The sequence below is a fragment of the Palaemon carinicauda genome, chromosome 16, assembly GCF_036898095.1.
Source record: "Palaemon carinicauda isolate YSFRI2023 chromosome 16, ASM3689809v2, whole genome shotgun sequence".
In the NCBI taxonomy this organism is placed as follows: Eukaryota; Metazoa; Arthropoda; class Malacostraca; order Decapoda; family Palaemonidae; genus Palaemon; species Palaemon carinicauda.
In genome coordinates, this window is record NC_090740.1 from 130369769 (window position 1) to 130389049 (window position 19281).

The 19281-nt window shown below is 35.8% G+C and overlaps 1 protein-coding gene across 4 annotated transcripts in view; it reads right to left on the reverse strand.

The window, feature by feature from the left end:
* The window catches only part of LOC137655879 (uncharacterized), a 1037971-nt gene that overhangs the window by 38010 nt on the left and 980680 nt on the right, over positions 1–19281 (reverse strand). For all 4 annotated transcript variants that reach the window (XM_068390092.1, XM_068390091.1, XM_068390094.1 and 1 more), the window contains one exon: positions 6522–6664. In XM_068390092.1, the coding sequence (XP_068246193.1) occupies positions 6522–6664 (143 nt within the window). The remainder of the gene's footprint in view (positions 1–6521; positions 6665–19281) is intronic.

Below are 19281 nucleotides of genomic sequence, written 5' to 3' on the forward strand. Positions count from 1 at the left end.
AAAATAAAATATTTTAACAGTAACAACATTAAAATAAATATTTCATTTATAAACTTTAAATAATTTAACAAAACAAGAGGAGGAGAAATAAAACAGAATAGTGTGCCCGAGTGTACCCTCAAGCAAGAGAACTCTAACCCAAGACAGTGGAAGACCATGGTACAGAGGCTGTCTCCCTCTTGCTGAATCAGTCATACTCCCCGCTTGCAAAATCTTTTATTATATTTTTGCATTAACCGTTGATCAGTACTCTCATATCAGCATTTTTTTTTTTACATAAAGAAGTTTTCGCTTCAAAAATATCACTAGAAAATTCTTAATATAAGCTTTACAACGGGTAGTAAATTAGTCAGTAAATATAAAAAAGTAGCTCTTTGAAGCCAAATTCGTAAAGAAATAGATTTCCAGTATATTGCGTTACTAATTCATATCAAAGTTCAACTCTTCTAGGAGAAGGACACTCCAAAATCAAACCATCGTTCTCTAGTCTTGGGTAGTGTCATAACTTCTGTACCATGGTCTTCCACTATCTTGGGTTAGAGTTCTCTTGCTTGAGGGTACACTCGGGCACACTCTTCTATCTAATTTCTCTTCCTCTTGTTTTATTGAAGTTTTTTTTTTAGTTTATATAGGAGACATTTATTTTAATATTATTCTTAAAATATTCATTTTTTCCTTGTTTCCTTTCTCACTGGGCTATTTTCCCTGTTGGAGCCCTTGGGCTTATAGCCTTTTTTTTCCAACTAGGGTTGTAGCTTAGCAATTAATAATAATAACTTTCGAAAGGTGAAGTTTTATTTTGTGGTCACAAATTTACAATAAAATAATAGAAATCTTTGATAGAAAAAAAAAAAAACGTAAAGTTCTGTGAATATATTTCTTGGGAAATTTGAATGTTTAAACTGGAATAATTAACGGAAATATTTAGTAAATTTAGCGAACTAAACAGTACTATGCAAGGAAGAAAATATTCTCACTCCAATAGACAAGTTAGCAGCACAATAAATATATATATATATATATATATATATATATATATATATATATATATATATATATATATATATACACATTATATATATATATATATATATATATATATATATATATGTATATGTATATATATATATATATATATATATATATATACACATTATATATATATATATATATATATATATATATATATATACATACACATCATATATATATATATATATATATATATATATATATATACATATATATATATATATGTATATATATATAAAATTATTTATGAAAATAGGGAAAGATCATATAATTTTGATATATTTCCTTCAATACATACCATTGTAGGTAGTAGGTTGGCCAGGGCAATAGCCACCCGTTGAGATACTACTGCTAGAGAGTTATGGGGTCTTTTGACTGGCCAGATTGTACTACATTGGATCCTTCTCTCTGGTTACGGTTCATTTACCCTTTGCCCACACATCGAATAGTCTGGCCTATTCTTTACACATTCTCCTCTGTCGTCATACACCTGACAACACTGAGATTATCTAACAATACTTCTTACATCACTGTAATTGTTCAGTGGCAACTTTTCTCTTTGTAAGGGTAGAAGAGACTCTTTAGCTATGGTAAGCAGCTCTTCTAGGTGAAGGAAACTCCAAAATCAAACCATTGTTCTCCAATCTTGGGTAGTGCCATAGCCTCTGTACCATGGTCTTCCACTGTCTTTTGGATTAGAGTTCTCTTGCTTAAGGGTACACTCGAGCACACTATTCTATCTTGTTCCTCTTCCTCCTGGTTTGTTAAATTTTTTATAGTTTATATAGAAGATATTTATTTTAATCTTGTTGCTCTTCTTAAAATATTAAATTTTTCTTTGTTTCCTTTCCTCACTGAGCTATTTTCCCTGTTGGAGCCCCTGGGCTTATAGCATCCTGCTTTTCCAACTATGGTTGTAGCTTAGCAAGTAGTAATAATAATAATAATTTGCATTACAAAAAATATCCGTATTATGGTTACCAACCTGACTGCGCTTGATGTCAACGTAAACCATTAATTTCAATTTAGAAATTCCTTCATCAATGTTTCTTCTATTATTGTACTACTGTTGTGTGAAGAAGAAATGGCCACCATTTATAGTGATCAAGAGTTTGAAGTAAAACATCTGACACCAGCCATTAGCGTATTTTAAATTTCTATAAGAGGAATATCTCAAACTAGCTAATTACCTTTTATCACTTTTGTTATCGTTCTTCAATTATCTTTGTGAAATAGGCTTCTCTAGCCCAAATGGCATACAAATGAGAAGAGAGAAAGAATACGATCAACTGGAGGATAAATGATAATCTGCTTATCCAAAAAAAAAAAAAAAAAAAAAAAAAAAAAAAAAAAAAAAAAAAAAAAAAAAAAACACTGGATCAGAGTAAATTCATATTTACCCATGTTACTATTAAGTATGGTTCCATCTCATAAATCTAAATGAAAACAAATTTAAATATTGCCAAATGAGCCGTGATAATCTCGTGAGATCTTAGGTGTGCCGCTGGTTAAAATATGCCGAGAAATACTGCTGCAAATATATGGCAGAGATGTTGGGCGGGGCTCAACGCAAGAGGTCGTCGCGCAGAAAGGGATTGGCAGGGTGTACTTTCTCAGATCGAGGTGTGCCAAGAATTCGTGTATCCAACCGTACCTTGCGCTATGCTTTAGTGGTGAGGCAATTATTGAATATTGATTCCATGTTCGTATTAAATTTCCGGATGACGGAACAAAGGAAATAACAATGGAGACAATTGATCAAATGATCATAGGCTTATTTTAAGAGTTAAGCCTATCCAGAGGGTCATTCAGTGGACGTTTTCTCTTTTTATCAGAGTCCGTTTATCCGTTCTTGAGATGTGTTGTTAACGTACCCAATCTCATCGTCAGTTTGAAAAAATTCGTAGAACAAACGACAAAGCAAATGATGTCTTCCTGTGATGTTATTAACAACGCCTCAGTTACTGTCAATATCGATAATTAATGCATAAGATAATTGCACTTGACACCACACCAATAAATCATTTTCAATTCCGGAGATGAATGCGACGATGAATTTATTACTATATTGCAGTTCATTCTCTTTTGGTGTTTTCATGTATTGCTGAGGATGTGGCATCTGAACAGCAAACACAGTTAATTCTAATAGCCATGTCTTCATCATGAGGCTTAATGCTATACATTATTCTAGAAGTTTTATTCCAGCTGTGACCAAGTTATGGAATGATATTCCTTATCAGGTAGAGCATCAATCGTTCAAAATTGCAGCAAATGTTTATAAGTTGAACAGGTGGACATAAGTCCATGTATAGTTTATATATGAAATATCTGTTTTAATGTTATTAATGTTTTTTAAATATTTCATTTTAATTGTTCATTACTTATATTGTTTATTTATTTCTTTATTTCCTTTCCCCTGTTGAAGTCACTTGGCTTATAGCATCTGGCTTTTCCAACTGGAGTTGTAGCTTAGCTAGCAGTAGTAATAATAATAATAATAATAATAGTAATTTGACATTCAAGAGAGCAACGTCTGGCGATTGAATGATAAATCGACTGATCGTCAATGTCAATGATTAATTTATTTTTGTGAAATTGACATTCGGTTAAGATAAGCGTGACTATTGTTTAAGACTGTTATCAAATAGAATATATTTTGAGCCTCTTTTGAAGTGTTTTACCTCAAGATGAGGGTTACCTCGTCGAGGCTTTTCCGTGTTCATGGTTGTTGTTGTTGTTGTTGTTAAAGATTGTCTGGCCCAAGGTCTATAGAATTCCCAAGCTCTATAGAATACATGTATTCTATAGACCTTGGTCTCGTCCTTGTGGCCAAGCACGGGCTCTTGCAGTTATGCAGCTTGTACTGTTCCTTATTATCATTATCATCACAAGCTAGGCCATAACCCTGATTGGAAAAGATGCTAACAGTCCAAGGGCTCCAACAAGGAAAAATAGCCCCGCGAGGAAAGGTAAAAATGAGAAATAAAACTACAAGAGAAGAATTAACAATCTAAATAAAATATTTCAAGGTATAAAAGGGTTATGAACGTGAATAGACAATCGTGCAATTTTCTATTTTCTCTTCACCTCTTTTTATGTCAACCAAAGGTGTGACCCGAAACGGTTGGTTAAAAGATAAGTACCTGTGAGAGAGAGAGAGAGAGAGAGAGAGAGAGAGAGAGAGAGAGAGAGAGAGAGAGAGAGAGAGAGAGAGAATTATGGTAAATGCCATTCCTTCGATCCGATAACACAAGATACTGATTAAAGTAAGCCCGGATAACCAAAGCGCTAATTAGGTCACAATCACGAGATTTCCGAATATAATGAATTTTTTTTTTTGTAATTGATAAGACCATTTTTCATCGCTTAGTAACAATCAATTTTTGTTTTTGAATTTTTAGTAAAGCTATACAAAAAAAAAGGTTGTGATGAGGTATACCTCGGTGAATAATGTTAACGGAAATCTGGATGAAAATATTAAAAACACCAAAGCATTTCCATCTTTGTACTGATACTTTCTAATAATCTAAATTGATTTTATTGTAATTTAGATTATCACAAAATAATAATAATAATAATAATAATAATAATAATAAATTTATACTTTACGCCGGAACAGGTACTGGTTTTGGGGTTTAATTATTTCTATTGGCAAAACTTTTTCTTATATCACTATTGTATAACGTATAGGAATCCTCTTCCATTTTTATCACTCCATCTCGTTTATTGATAATATTTCCATTTTCATCCTTTAAAGCACATATCTGTTGGAGCACCATTCCAAGTCTTCTTTTCATCAATTTGATGCTTCGTCCTTTCTTTAGTGTTTCCTCAATTTCAGTCATGGAATTTTAGTTTGTTTATTAATGCTTCGGATAATTCTGCTATTATTATTATTATTATTATTATTATTATTATTATCATTTATTATTATTATTATTATTATTATTATTATTATTATTATTATTATTACAAGCTAAGATACAACCCTAGTTGGAAAAGCAGGATGTTATAATCCCCAAGGGTTCCAATAGGGAAATATAGCCCAGTGAAGATAGGAAACAAGGAAATAAATAAACTACATGAAAGTAACGAAGGATATAAAATATTTAAAGAACAGTAACAACATTAAAGTAGATTTTTTAAATAAAATCTAATAATTTTTCAAAAATAAACTATGAAAAGAGACTTATTAAACTTGCTCAACATAAAACCATTCGTGCATACAAGGGATGAAGTCCTTTGGTCGCTGCAACCTTATTATCCTTGTTAGATAAGGATGGGGGTTTTTTTGGGGGGGTCTATCTGCTCAATCATTAGCAGACATTTCCTGGTCCTCCTTGGTCCTAGCTTAGGTGGAGAGGGGGCTTGGTTGCTGATCATATGTAATATGGTGAGTCTCTAGGGCATTGTCCTGATTGATAGGGCAATGTCACTGTCCCTTGCCTCTGCCATTCATGAGTAGCCTTTAAACCTTTAAAACACAAACTAGCAAACTATGTTGCTAACCGGTCTAAGACATCGGATAATCTCCACACTCATCTTTCATTGGTATTGTTTGTTTAACTGCACGCAGTTCATTAAAAAAATACATAAGTCTTTTCTGATTTTTAAATTCAACTTTGAAAATATATTCGGTGTCAAAAAAAAAAAAAAAAAAAAAAAAAAAAAAAAAAAAAAAAACCAGACCCTAGTATACGAAGTTATATTGCTTTAAGAACATGTTAAATTCCCAATACCGTGTGATTTATCTGCTCTATCACTTTTGAATAAATTTTGATGGGGTGGCATTAAGCATAGGGTTTAATGTAAGCTACGCGAGAAGCCCTGATAAAATAAATGAATAAATTAATGTATGGAATTAAATCCAGAATTTATAAACGGAGAAGATCAATGCAAACTATCACTGAATTTACAACTATGTAAATGTAACTGGTTTCTGATCTGATTACATTAGAGATTCCCAACATTTTTTGTTCTTCTGTAGTCTATGGGCATTTTATAGATTCTTGTGTATCCCCAATATTGAGGATGAAAAGGAGAAACAATGAAATAGATATTGTGATATAATTCTGCTATTCAATCTCAGTGAAAATTATATCATGTATTGCGCAGTACTTGTTATACTCTCTGATCCAACTTACCCCCTGAAGAGTAAAAATGTATCACTGGGGATACATGTACCCCAGGTTTGGAACCCATGGATTACATAACTGGCAAGGTACGAAACTGTATTTATCGATACAGAGGGCTTGATATAATATCTACTGAAAGTTAAATGCTTTGACGAAAGCACGATTAGGAAACTCACGATCCAACATAACCCCTGAAGAGTAAAAATGTATCACTGGGGATACATGTACCCCAGGTTAGGAACCCATGGATTACATAATTGGTAAAATACGAAACTGCATAATCGATGCAGAGGGATTTATGTAGTATTTACAGAAATTCAAAAGCTTTGACGAAAGTAAAATGAGGATACTCACGGTCCCTGAAGTGCCCTTTGGTACAGAGGCTCTGGATGACGTCCTCTGTCCCCGTCAGTAATTGGTAGATCACCCTCTGGCGGGTCTCGTCGAAGCATCTAGTGACGTGATTGTGCACGCAGTCAAGGCCAGACTCCATCGTGCTGGAAGGGAAAGGGAATTAAAATGGTTTACTGTACTACGTGATGGCAGAACATTATCAAATATCGATCGATAGATATCATTATTATTATTATTACTTGCTAAGCTACAACCCTAGTTGGAAAAGCAAGATGCTATAAGTCCTTGGGCCCCAACAGGGAAAATAGCCCAGTGAGGAAAAGAAACAAGTAAAAATAATATATTTTAAGAACAATGACATTTAAATAAATACGTCCTATATAAACTATGAAAACTTTAACAAAACAAGAGGAAGAGAAACGAGATAGAATAGTGTGCTCGAGTGTACCCTCAAGCAAGAGAACTCTAACCCAAGAGAGTGGAAGACCATGGTACAGAGGCTATGGCACTACCCAAGACTAGATAATGTTTTGCATACCTAGACAGACAATTAATAACAAGGGTAAAACAAAAATGTTAAGTGCAGTCATGTTGTATTTCAGTTATTTTCCTCTTCACAAAATTTAACGAAAATTTGGGAGGAAAGGAAGATGAGTGGGTAAGGTGTGTTACGGCTAGATATAATAGATCAAACATCTTCATGACAGGCTGCAGGACTTCAAGGACCCGTGTCTCGTCCGAAGGGCCTGGCAGTCTACAAAAACAACAACAACAACAACAACAACAACATCATCAAGCGTCAACCTCTTGAGTATATGCCTATACCTTGGAAGCCATATCCGGCTGAGACTGATTGAACTTGATGTTTGAATGTGGTATAACTTATTAGTCACAAAATGTATGCACAATTTTATTTAGTATGTATTCAGGACGTTTACGTTGGCCATTGCTCATGAAAAAAAAAAAAAACACTAAAAATGGTAACTATTATATATAACCTTAGATAATAGTATATAATCGAAAGTTTAACAATGTTGAAAATTAGGGGATCCTAGTTTCCTACAACGAAAACGTGAATAATTTCCTAATTATAAATTGTAGATCATTAACTAAATTATTCAATTAAAAAAAGATAACCAGAACACTTCTTGAGTTTTGAATGGAATAAAATGATTTAACTCAAAGCGAAAACCATAATGTGAAAGATGGGTATAGCAGTTAATTTCGCCCGAAGCAAAACACTACGATCTTCACACAATCTCTTTGATAACAGAGTGGCGGCACTGAATAATATCCTTTTCTTTTAATGAGTCGTTAATACAGAAGAAAAGAGAATCGGAGAAAACCCATTGAAAAATAAAATAGGCATTAAAAAAAAAATGTAGCACCAAAGAAATCGGAGAAATTTCTTATTTCCCTCAGTGACACATCGTGAAATGTTTTTAAATTATTCAGTTGTTTACTCAGACACAAAATTAAAATAGACAGAGGTAAGAAAACTTCGAAAGACATCTAAACTCTCCCACTTGCTTTCCAAACATGGTTGGTCTTTTATTTAACCTGGGGTCACATTTCTTTCTTACCAGATTATATAAAAAACTAAAAATAAATGTGGGTATGAGATAATTCATGTGAATAAACGGTAGGTAAGGTTTTCGAGGTATCTGCATTGCCAAAAAAATATTGGTTATAATTATAATCATCAGTGTTTAGTAAGAGGTTAATACTACGAGATATCCCAGTGAGAGATTAATGACAAACCGTATTTCGCATTGGAGAGAGAGAGAGAGAGAGAGAGAGAGAGAGAGAGAGAGAGAGAGAGAGAGAGAGAGAGAGAGAGAGAGAGAGAGAGAGAGAGAACACCATAGCAATAGTGAGAGATAATCGTATCTCGCGTTTTACACAAACAGAGAGAGAGAGAGAGAGAGAGAGAGAGAGAGAGAGAGAGAGAGAGAGAGAGAGAGAGAGAGAGAACAGCATAGCAATAGTGAGAGATATCGTATCTCCCGTTGTACAGAGAGAGAGAGAGAAAAGAGAGAGAGAGATAATCGTATCTCGCGTTGTACACAAACAGAGAGAGAGAGAGAGATAGCAATGATGAGAGGTAACCTAAATGTACCTCGCGATGTACACACACACATACAGAGAGAGAGAGAGAGAGAGAGAGATAGCAATGACGAGAGATACGAAAAACCATTTTAATTTTGACCGGAAGTAAAAGCGGGTACACAGGAGAGCAATTTTAACGAGTGGAGTTTGCGCTCTAATTGATTCCAGCACTTGACGGAAGGCAACGGTCATAACAGGACGGATGGATAATGAAAGATTCCAAAACCCGTTCAAACTAACCCCCCTCCTCTCCCATACCTTAAACCCCACCCCCCCCCCCTCTCTCTCTCTCCAAACGATAAAGAATAAAAAAAATGAGTTGTCCACTTTGCAAAATCATGACCGTATGTCGCATATGGCTAGTGACTGCTCTTAGCGTAGAGCAAAGAGGTAGACAGATATTGGCTTATCAAATATCAGATGCTCGAGTGCAAAGCCTATAAACTAAAAAAATGGAGCAGTTGATAGAAAAACATAACTAAGCAGAATACAGTGATATAGATGTGAGACTGTATTGTTACGTTAATGACTTATATATCGGATAATCGGCTGTTTATGTCTCGCGGCCAAAATATACCGTTGAATATAGTTTTAAGACATTTGGAGTTTAGTAAAATAAGACCTAATTACCTATTTAAAGACGAGCACATACATACGCACACGTTTATATATATACAGTGTGTATATATATAATATATATACAGTATGTATATATATAATATATATATGTATATATATATATATATATTATATATACATAGAGAGAGAGAGAGAGAGAGGAGAGAGAGAGAGAGAGAGAGAGAGAGAGAGAGAGAGAGAGAGAGAGAGAGAGAGAAATGCATGTGTCATTCTATGACCTTAAAACTTGGATAAATTAATTTTGATCCCACGAGAAAGACAGCAAGTATCGAATAAAGTAATGTCTAAGCGAATTTCTAATAACACTACAAGAAAACTATCAAGCTTGAGCGGGACTCGAACCACAGTCCGGTAGAACGCCAGGCAAGGAAGTTTCCAATACGCCAATTTGAAACATGCTACAATGTTAAATGTGCTACGAGAGAGAGAGAGAGAGAGAGAGAGAGAGAGAGAGAGAGAGAGAGAGAGAGAGAGATATTAATTCTATTTTTACAAATCATCACTGATAGCTGAATGATCAAATATATTTAGGGAAATTTTATCCAAAAACAATTAAAGTTACATAAAAAAAACAAGTTATTCTCCATGAACTAAACACCTTTTTACTGTTAACAATCATTAGATCTAGGCTATCTGTTTTAAAAAAAATCTATGTAAAACTAAGCGAATTACTGTGTTATACCCCTGGTCCTCAAATAGATATTTCAACAGCAATGTCCAGATCCCACAGGCAAACTTAATTTAATTTTCTTGTACTAAATCGAAAATAATAAAATCAAATAAAATTCGAGATTCAATAGACTACCCCCCCCCCCCCCCTCTCTCTCTCTCTCTCTCTCTCTCTCTCTCTCTCTCTCTCTCTCTCTCTCTCTCTCTCTCTCTCTCAAAATATTCATTAAAATCCAGAGGAAGTTAATTTCACCGAGTGACACCGACGTGGCACCATCAAAGGCGTGTACTGGTGGCCAGCCGAAATTTTCAGGTCATGTCAATGGGTGTGAAGTAGTTAATTAGGGACGGATAAATCTTTTTTTTTCAAGGGTTTTTGGTGGTATACGATTTCAAATAACCCTTGAGGTATATTGGGGATTTCAGAGGAATCTATTTTAATTCTATAACGCGCTTCTAAAAGAGCTGAGTAGAGAGATAAGGGTCGGTTGAGACCATGAGTGGTGGTGGTGGTGGGGGGGGGGGGGGGAGTGGGAGTGTTGGTGAGGAAGCAACATTCGTAGCTCAAAGAGTCGTATCGAGATTTACCTTGACGGAGATGTTATAAGATACTCTTCAATTCAGCTGAGAGAGAGAGAGAGAGAGAGAGAGAGAGAGAGAGAGAGAGAGAGATAACAATGATGAGAGGCAACCTAACTATATGTAAAATAAAAAATGTATTTAAATATATTATGATGTATATATGTTATAAATTGTAAGATTGTAAATGTGTATTTCATAATAAAAAATAAAAAAATGTATCTCGCGTTGTACAGAGAGAGAGAGAGAGAGAGAGAGAGAGAGAGAGAGAGAGAGAGAGAGAGAGAGAGAGAGATTTACCAGCTTTTTCTCTAGTATTGATTGCGACATCTTTTAGTTTCTTTTCCAAATACAAATTTCTCTTTCAGGTCATCTTTACGTCATCTATTAACTTATTTCTAGACGAAAAGTAATTTCCTTCTATGAGTGACAAACAAAGTCGATTGTTTGAGGACTACCTTGAAAAGAAATCATAAATGTTACATATATTTATTCTAAAGAAACTTCAATATCCCTGTTACCAGTACGACAATATTTGTTCCAATTAGCCAGTTTGTAATTCTTGATTGTTAACTAAAATATCAGGTCGCTTGATATTATTGTCATTAATATTTAAAGTTTTGGGGATTTTAAAAGTAAATAGCTACAAGAACGCATCTTTACATTATTCTAAACATGCTTTTCTACGTACAAGTACCCCCCGTTTACCCCCACGGGATGGTTAAATTTCGAGCACATTTTGCTATATATTTCTTTTAAATTGCTCTAACAGCCTTAATTTTTGTCATAGAGAGATCAGGTTGGTCTCATTCTTTTGAAAAATACCTGAAGTTTTCTCATAAAGTTATCAAAAACATGCAAAAACATATAAATAACAGTGTTTTGCAAGAACGTACCGGTACGTCCTTTTGGGGGCGAAAGGGGTACTAAATGTAACAAACGTTTTCCTCTGATTCCAACCTCAACAAAGATAATAGATTTCTTTTAAAAAATGTACTTAATATTCTGTTTAGCAATAAAAACAACAATGTCAATGATATAATTAGTTTTTTTTTTTTATTTTTAAAAGCACTCTAACATTGTAACAACATAACCTAGCGTAATGTTCATAGAGTTTGCTTTTATACAAAGAAAAAAAAAAGAAAAAAAAAAACGATTGACGATAGCTAAGGTATGTATAAACTAGATTTTATTTCCAAACAGATTGTTAAGCTTATTTCTTTTTTAAATCGTCTCTTAATTCGTTTTTAAAACTAACTTCAGCTAACTTTTACTGTAATCATTAATGTACCTCGGAAATATATTGGGAATATGAGGAAAGCGCTTGTTACCTTCGCCTTTTTATTTCCTTCGTTGTGAGTTTTGCAATATATAACTTCACACGTAATTCAGTGATTTTGAGGCACATATGTATATACATACACACTCTCACACACACACACACACATATATATATATATATATATATATATATATATTATATATATATACAGTATATATATACATATATATACAGTATATATAGATAAATATATATATATATATATATATATATATATATATATACATATATATATATATATATATATACATATATATATATATATATATATATATATATATATATATATTTATATTATATGCATACATAAAAACTTCTACATAAACTAAAGATATATGGATCTCTTATAACAGCATATCATTCAATATGTATATATATATATATATATATATATATATATATATATATATATATATATATATATATATATAGTATATATATAATCTGAATTCGTGCATTCGAAGAAAGCCGCGTGGATCTTTACATTACTCTCATGATCTATGTTAATCACCTGACTGACAAAAACCTCAAAATAAAAACGAGTTTTCAGAGCAAATTTGGAAATATTGCAACAGAAATTGGCATCAGGCACGATGCCGTGATCCATGTGATAATTCGTATATCTTCTTATCTACACAGAAAGCTGGAATAATCTCCAGAGATATCGAACCGAATTTAAAAAAAAGAGAGAGAATCCAAAAGGTTATTGGCATATTTGCTGACTCCTTTCGCTTCGACATTGTTAAGCTGCTTTCTTAAAATGGCGCTCGCTCCAAGGGACTGCCCTCAAGTGAAATGGGTTTCATTCGATAGCTCTTGGGATTTCATACCACCTTTTTTACCTTGAGGAAAATGGAAAGGTCATGAAATCCTTTCAAAGCAGGCAGCATTAACACTTAATCAAGGGATTATATATCATGTCATTGATAGTCATGTTGCCATTGGCATGTTTAAAATGACAATTTTAGTGTCCCTTGAAAAAAATATTAGATGCGTGAACTAGAACCTATTGACAAGTCATCATCATCAGCAGCCGTCGTTATTCCACTGCAGAACAAAGGCCTCAGGCATGTACTTTTACTTGCGTCTGTTTATGGTCATTCTATGCCAGGAGGCACCTGCAAACTTTCTTAGTTTGTCAATCCATCGTTTTCCCTTCCTTGCCCTGCTTCTTCTGCAATCTCTAGGGACCCATTCTGTTATCCTCAATTTCCATCTATCATCTATCATTCTCATTATATGTTCAGCCTACGTCCATTTCTTGTATCCATGTTGCTCTTTTCCTGTCTTTTAGTGTCATTCCCATCATTATTCTTTACACAGCTCTTTAAGTTATAACTAGCTTATGTTCTAAGGGTTTGGTAAGGCTCCAAGTTTCTGATGCATAAGATGATACTGGTAGGACAATCTGATTAAATACTTTAATTTTTAGAGAAAGTGGTATTTTACCTTTCGTAATCTCGTTTTGCTTACCAAAAGCTCTCTATCTCATGCTCATCCTTCTTTAATTTTGCTCTTGTGTCCTGGAAAAACACTTACTGTCTGTCCTAAGTATGTATATTTATTAAGTATCTCTAGAGGTTTGTCTTATCCCTTGTTTGTTGTCTCTGTATTGTCATTCGAGATTATCTTACTTTTACTCATATTGATTTTCAGTCCTTCATATCTGCTCTTTATATTCAAATCTTCTATCATCTTTTTAAAATCCTCACATGATTCACTAAACACAACTACGTCATTTGTAAATCTTACGTTGTTAAGGTAATGTTAATGTTAATTCCTACATTTTCCCAATTTAAATTTTTAAAAATTCTTCTAGGTATGCTGTAAATAATTTAGGAAATGGGGTTCTCCCTGTCTAACTCCTTTCTAAATCAAAACTTTCTCAATATCTTTATGTAGTTTTAGGATTGCTGTACTTCCTGCATAGATATTCTTAAGTGCTCTAACATAAGATTCATCTATTCGTTGATTTGGAAAGGCTTTTATAACTGCTGAAGTTTTAACAGAATCAAAAGCTTTATCTTATTCTATAAATGCCTTGCATAGTGGTTTGTCATACTCTGTTGATTTTTCCATTAGCTGATTAATTACAAGGATATGGTCAGTTATTGAATATCTGCTGTATAAATTGCTAGACTTTTAATTTACTCTAACTGATTAAAAACTAGCATTCAAGCAAATATTCTGGAGTATCTTTTTTTAATAAAATTTACTGTAGCTGGTAAGTAGAGTATATTAATGTGTAAATCAATAGGATTTTACTTTACTGTCATGGATCAAGCGAATCTTCTGAAGTACTTTCTTTCTTTAAAAATATAGCTGTTGGTGTAAACCTCATACATAACTCGTAATATATAATTTGAGTTTTGATTTTTCTCCATGAAATTCTTAATAAATATTAATCTGTTAACTTGGTTTTGAACGGTCTTCTCAATCATTAATATTTTATCATCTGTTTCCTAATTTACTTGATACTGACCACCACTGTTCTGCAGCTTACAATAAAATGCGTGTATTAATTTGGAACATTTATTTGGAGAACAAATTTGGCTCTGTTATGCCGTAATAACTGTATCAACCGTGTTTCACACAATTGTACATAATTCCTTTTGTATATATTATGCTTGTATCTTCGCTCTTCCCTCGCACTAAAACGAACATGAAAATTCATGTCTGGTTTTTCCTCTGTAATATTGTCTGTCTTGTGAACTTGTTATGTCCTGTTGCCTTGAGGTTTTGTATATAAGGAGAGTGTTCTACAATAATATAACTCAGTCGTTTCCATCCTGCCTTTGAGTTCACAACCTTACTCGGCGCTGTCACATTGGTGACCCCGGAAGTCGACTCGCTCCCACTGCCTTCCACCCCCACCTCCCTCGCCCCTCCATCGTTGGTACTATGACGGAGACGGACTCTACTACAGCAGTTGGCGCTGCGGCCGCCCCATTGAAACTTTCACCGTTCGCCACCGGAGAGGCGTTTGCTTGGTTTCAACGCGCTGAAGTCCACTTCCGTATCAGGGGCGTGACTCGCTCAACCACCAAAGCAGATTATGTTCTCGCGGCGATACCCGACGACACCTTCCCAGAAATATCCGACTGGCTTTGTGAACAAGGAGACACCCCAATAGCGTATGACGCCCTCAAAACATACCTTCTGCAGCAGTACTCGCCGTCGCCAGCCGCCCGTATAGCAAAGCTTTTTCAGCTCTCGCAACAACCGTTGGGGGACCAAAGGGCTTCGCTTGCCCTCAGGAAAATGACCAGTATCGCTCGCCTTCAACCTGCCGCAGACGGCTCTCCTCGTGAGGTGAACCTACTTCGTGCCCTTTGGATACGCCGTTTACCCGAACCTGTACGCGCTGCCATACCCGATGTCGATAGTTTACCCATAAAGGACTTGATGACCAAAGCCGACGCCCTTATGGACAGCCACTTCAAGACCTCCATCAACGCCTCCACCCCTGACGACGAGGATGCCTATTCAACGTCAACCGAAGCTGACATGAATGCCGTAGGACATACACGCCTACCCCGTGACGTGCCGAAGCGGCGACAAAGCCGCCCACCACCCACCAATCGCTCGCGCCCTAACGAACGACTTTTACAGCCACTTACTACCTCCCATCCGCCGCAGATTTGCTACTACCACTTCAGATTCGGGGCAACCGCGAAGAAATGTGCCAAGGATTGTCAGTGGCCAAAAAACGTGTAAGTAGGCCATCGCTTGTGGCGGTGGCCTCCCATGTTTCTAATCTTTTCTTTTTACAGGATGCAGGAACGGGCGTGCGATTTTTGGTAGACACGGGTGCTTGTCGTTCTCTTTTGCCAAGGAAACACTTCAAGGCACGATGTAGTCTGTCTACATCTGCCGACGTCCGCTTAGTAGCTGCCAATGGATCTGCGATACCCACCTACGGTTACGAGAACCTCACATTATCATTCGGAAACGGTAAATTCAATTGGAAGTTTCTCGTTGCTGACGTCACAATGCCAATCCTCGGTGCGGATTTCCTCTCTCATTTCCACCTTCTGGTCGATGTCGCCCACCGACGATTGGTCAACACAGACTCGTACTTGTCGACACCTCTTCAACCCGCCCCCTCTAACCTCGCTCTCCACATCAGCGCACCCACGGATGCCTACGCCCACCTCCTCACGTCGTACCCGGACGTTTTCCGTCCAGAACTTCGCCAAACGCCCACAGTTCCTGCCAAGCACGGTATTTTTATCACCATATCAAGACGACGGGACCCCCAGTCTTCGCAAAATTAAGACGTCTGGCACCGGAACGATTGGCAGCCGCCAAACAGACGTTCGCCGAAATGGAGAAAATGGGCCTTTGCCAAAAGGCCTCCAGCCCATGGTCGTCGCCCTTACTCATCGTTCTGAAGAAAGACGGCTCCCTCCGTCCGTGCGGGGATTACAGGCGCCTGAACATGCAAACAGAACTGGATCACTACCCCCTCCCAAACATTGCCGACGTGACCTCCTACCTGCACAAAGCGAAGGTTTTCTCTACGCTCGACCTCCTGAAGGGGTATTATCAGGTGCCTATGAACCCAGAAGACATCCCCAAGACCGCCATCACCACTCCGTTTAGTACATACACCTTCAATTACTCCTGTTTTGGCCTTCGTAATGCTGGGGCAACGTTTCAACGTCTCCTGGATGGCATCTTAGGGGACCTCCCTTTCTGTGTATGTTATGTGGACGACATACTTGTGTTCTCCTCCTCAAAAGAGGAACACCTCCGTCACCTGCGCATCGTGCTCGACCGCCTGCAACAAAACGGCCTTGTAGTCCGGTACGACAAGTGTACCTTTGGCGCCAACGAAGTATCTTTCTTAGGGCACCGCATCACTCCTGAAGGTGTTCACCCCCCCCCTGAGAAGGTAGCAGCCGTTCAGAACTTCCCCGTGCCCTCAACCGTCAAAGCTCTGCAGGAATTCTTGGGCATGATCAACTATTATCACCGTTTTCTGCCAGCCATTGCCGCCACTCTTGCTCCCCTCTACGCCTCCCTTAAGGGCAAGCCGAAGGACCTGAAGTGGGGTCCCCTTCAAGAAGCAGCCTTCTGCAATGCAAAGAAGGCCCTATCAACTGCTGCGGCTCTCACTTTTCCTATCACACACTGGGTACTTCCCTATTTCTTTCCTGCTCTGTGCTGTTTTCACTGTCGGAGCCCCTGGGCTTGTAGCATTCTGCTTTTCAAATTGGGGTTATAAATTGGCTAATAACAACAACAACAACAACAACAACAACAACAACAACAATAATAATAATAATAATAATAATAATAATAACTTATCATCCTAAAAAAATTACATTATACAAACGTAATGTCACTTAAGTCTGTAATTATTCTTATTAATGGCTTTTTTTTCCTTTAGACTGTCTAGTGATACGGACACATACGGGCTACTATCCAGCAAAATTAAGTAATTTTTATGTTTTTAACGTTTAATAAATATACGCAATTTGAAATTGCGGCTACGCAACTATGGGTCACTACTTGCAAGTAATACACCAATAGTAGATAAAACCACTCCTTTAAAGATATAAAAAAAAATAATAAATCTAGGCCGTATATTCTAGAAATCGCCTAAAAGAAGGAAAAGTCAAATTAGTTTGCTTACGAAGCCGCAAATATCCTTGCCATATCTTTACTAATGCAAAGGATGTGGTGTGTTCTGTTCTGTGAGGAAAGAGGAAGTGACGTCTAGACAATCTTCCAATATTATATCATGGATAATCAAGAACAGAGAGAGAGAGAGAGAGAGAGAGAGAGAGAGAGAGAGAGAGAGAGATTCACTGCGAAAACTAACTGGACACCTCATAGTCTGGGCCTTGATATGGTCCCTTCTAGGACGCGGCAATATTTCTTAAAACAATATTACTGACTGACATAAGGAGTTGAATTTTACAATATTATTATTATTATTATTATTATTATTATTATTATTATTATTATTATTATTATTATTATTATTATTATTACAAGCTAAGCTATAACCCTAGTTTGAAAAGCAAGATGCTATAGGCCCAAGAGCTCCAACAGGGGAAAATAGCACAGTGAGGAAGGAAAAAAGGAAATAAATAAACTTCAAGATAAGAAATAAACAATCAAAATAGAATATTTTAAGAATAGTAACTACATTGAATTCGGTCTTTCATATATAAACTATAAAAACTTAAAAAAAGAAAGAAAAAGAGAAATAATATAAAGTGTCCGAGTATGCCCTCAAACAAGAGAACTCTAATCCAAGCGAGTGGAAGGCCATGGTACAGAGGCTATGGTATTACCCAAGACTAGAGAACAATGGTTTGATTTTGAAGTGTCCTTCTCCTAGAAGAGCTGCATAAGTCAGCATTGAATCGTTAAAAGGTGTAGTAAATAGAGATAACAGCATATGTAATTTAGAAACAATCTAATGAATAATTTTTCCTTCCTCGTTATTCCGAAATACAATTCATGTTTCACGTTAACTGCACCTCACATCACTTGGCCCAGCTATACCACGATTAAAACATAAGTTGAGAAGGGAAGGGAGATAAGTTGTGAAAATAATAATGTTTCTAATAATTATAATTTTAATAATTTCGAACCTAAATGTGAATGGAATACAAAGAAAACGGATACAACAGAGACGAAACATTACGGTAGACTAGAATTGACTAGAAAAGGGTAATCTATGGTACTGCCAGAATAAGAATAGGTACTAAAGCATAGTCTCACAAAGAAAGAAGTAATATGCCCAGAGACAGACATCATCATCATCATCGTCATCTCCTACGCCTTTTGACGCAAAAGGCCTCAACAAGCAGAGCCTTATTGCTGGATAAAATCTACAATCTCCAATACATTAAGAGCGAAGAATTTTTTTTCCTGTCCAAAATGGCCAGACATGGATAGATTGAAAAAAAAAAAAAAAATTTAATTATATTCTAATCCATATAGATGATTTATAAACACGGTTATAAAAGTCCTCGAGTTTATAGCTCTAAGCCAAGACACATTTACGACCTTAGTGAAGAATCTAATAATGTTTATGTAAGCAACTCCAAATCGTTAAAAAAACGCCAAAACTAAAATATTACATTCCTGTAAATAGGAATAGTTTTAAATCAACAATGAGGGAGAATATTTCCCTTTTCTCACCTAGATGGCCATAAAATATGTAATTTCATATGCTCCTAAATTAAATTGAAATACGAGAATTTTAATAAATATGATTCATGGATTATTTCAAACCAGGTTCAGATTGATCAAACAGATTCGTAGTTTAATTGTTGACATTCAATGCTACTTGAACAATAACACAACAGAACCCCAGCCATTCGATAGAGTAAATTCATTAGAAAATATATTTGTTATCCAGTTAAAAAAGAATAACGAAAAGGAATATACCGATAACCG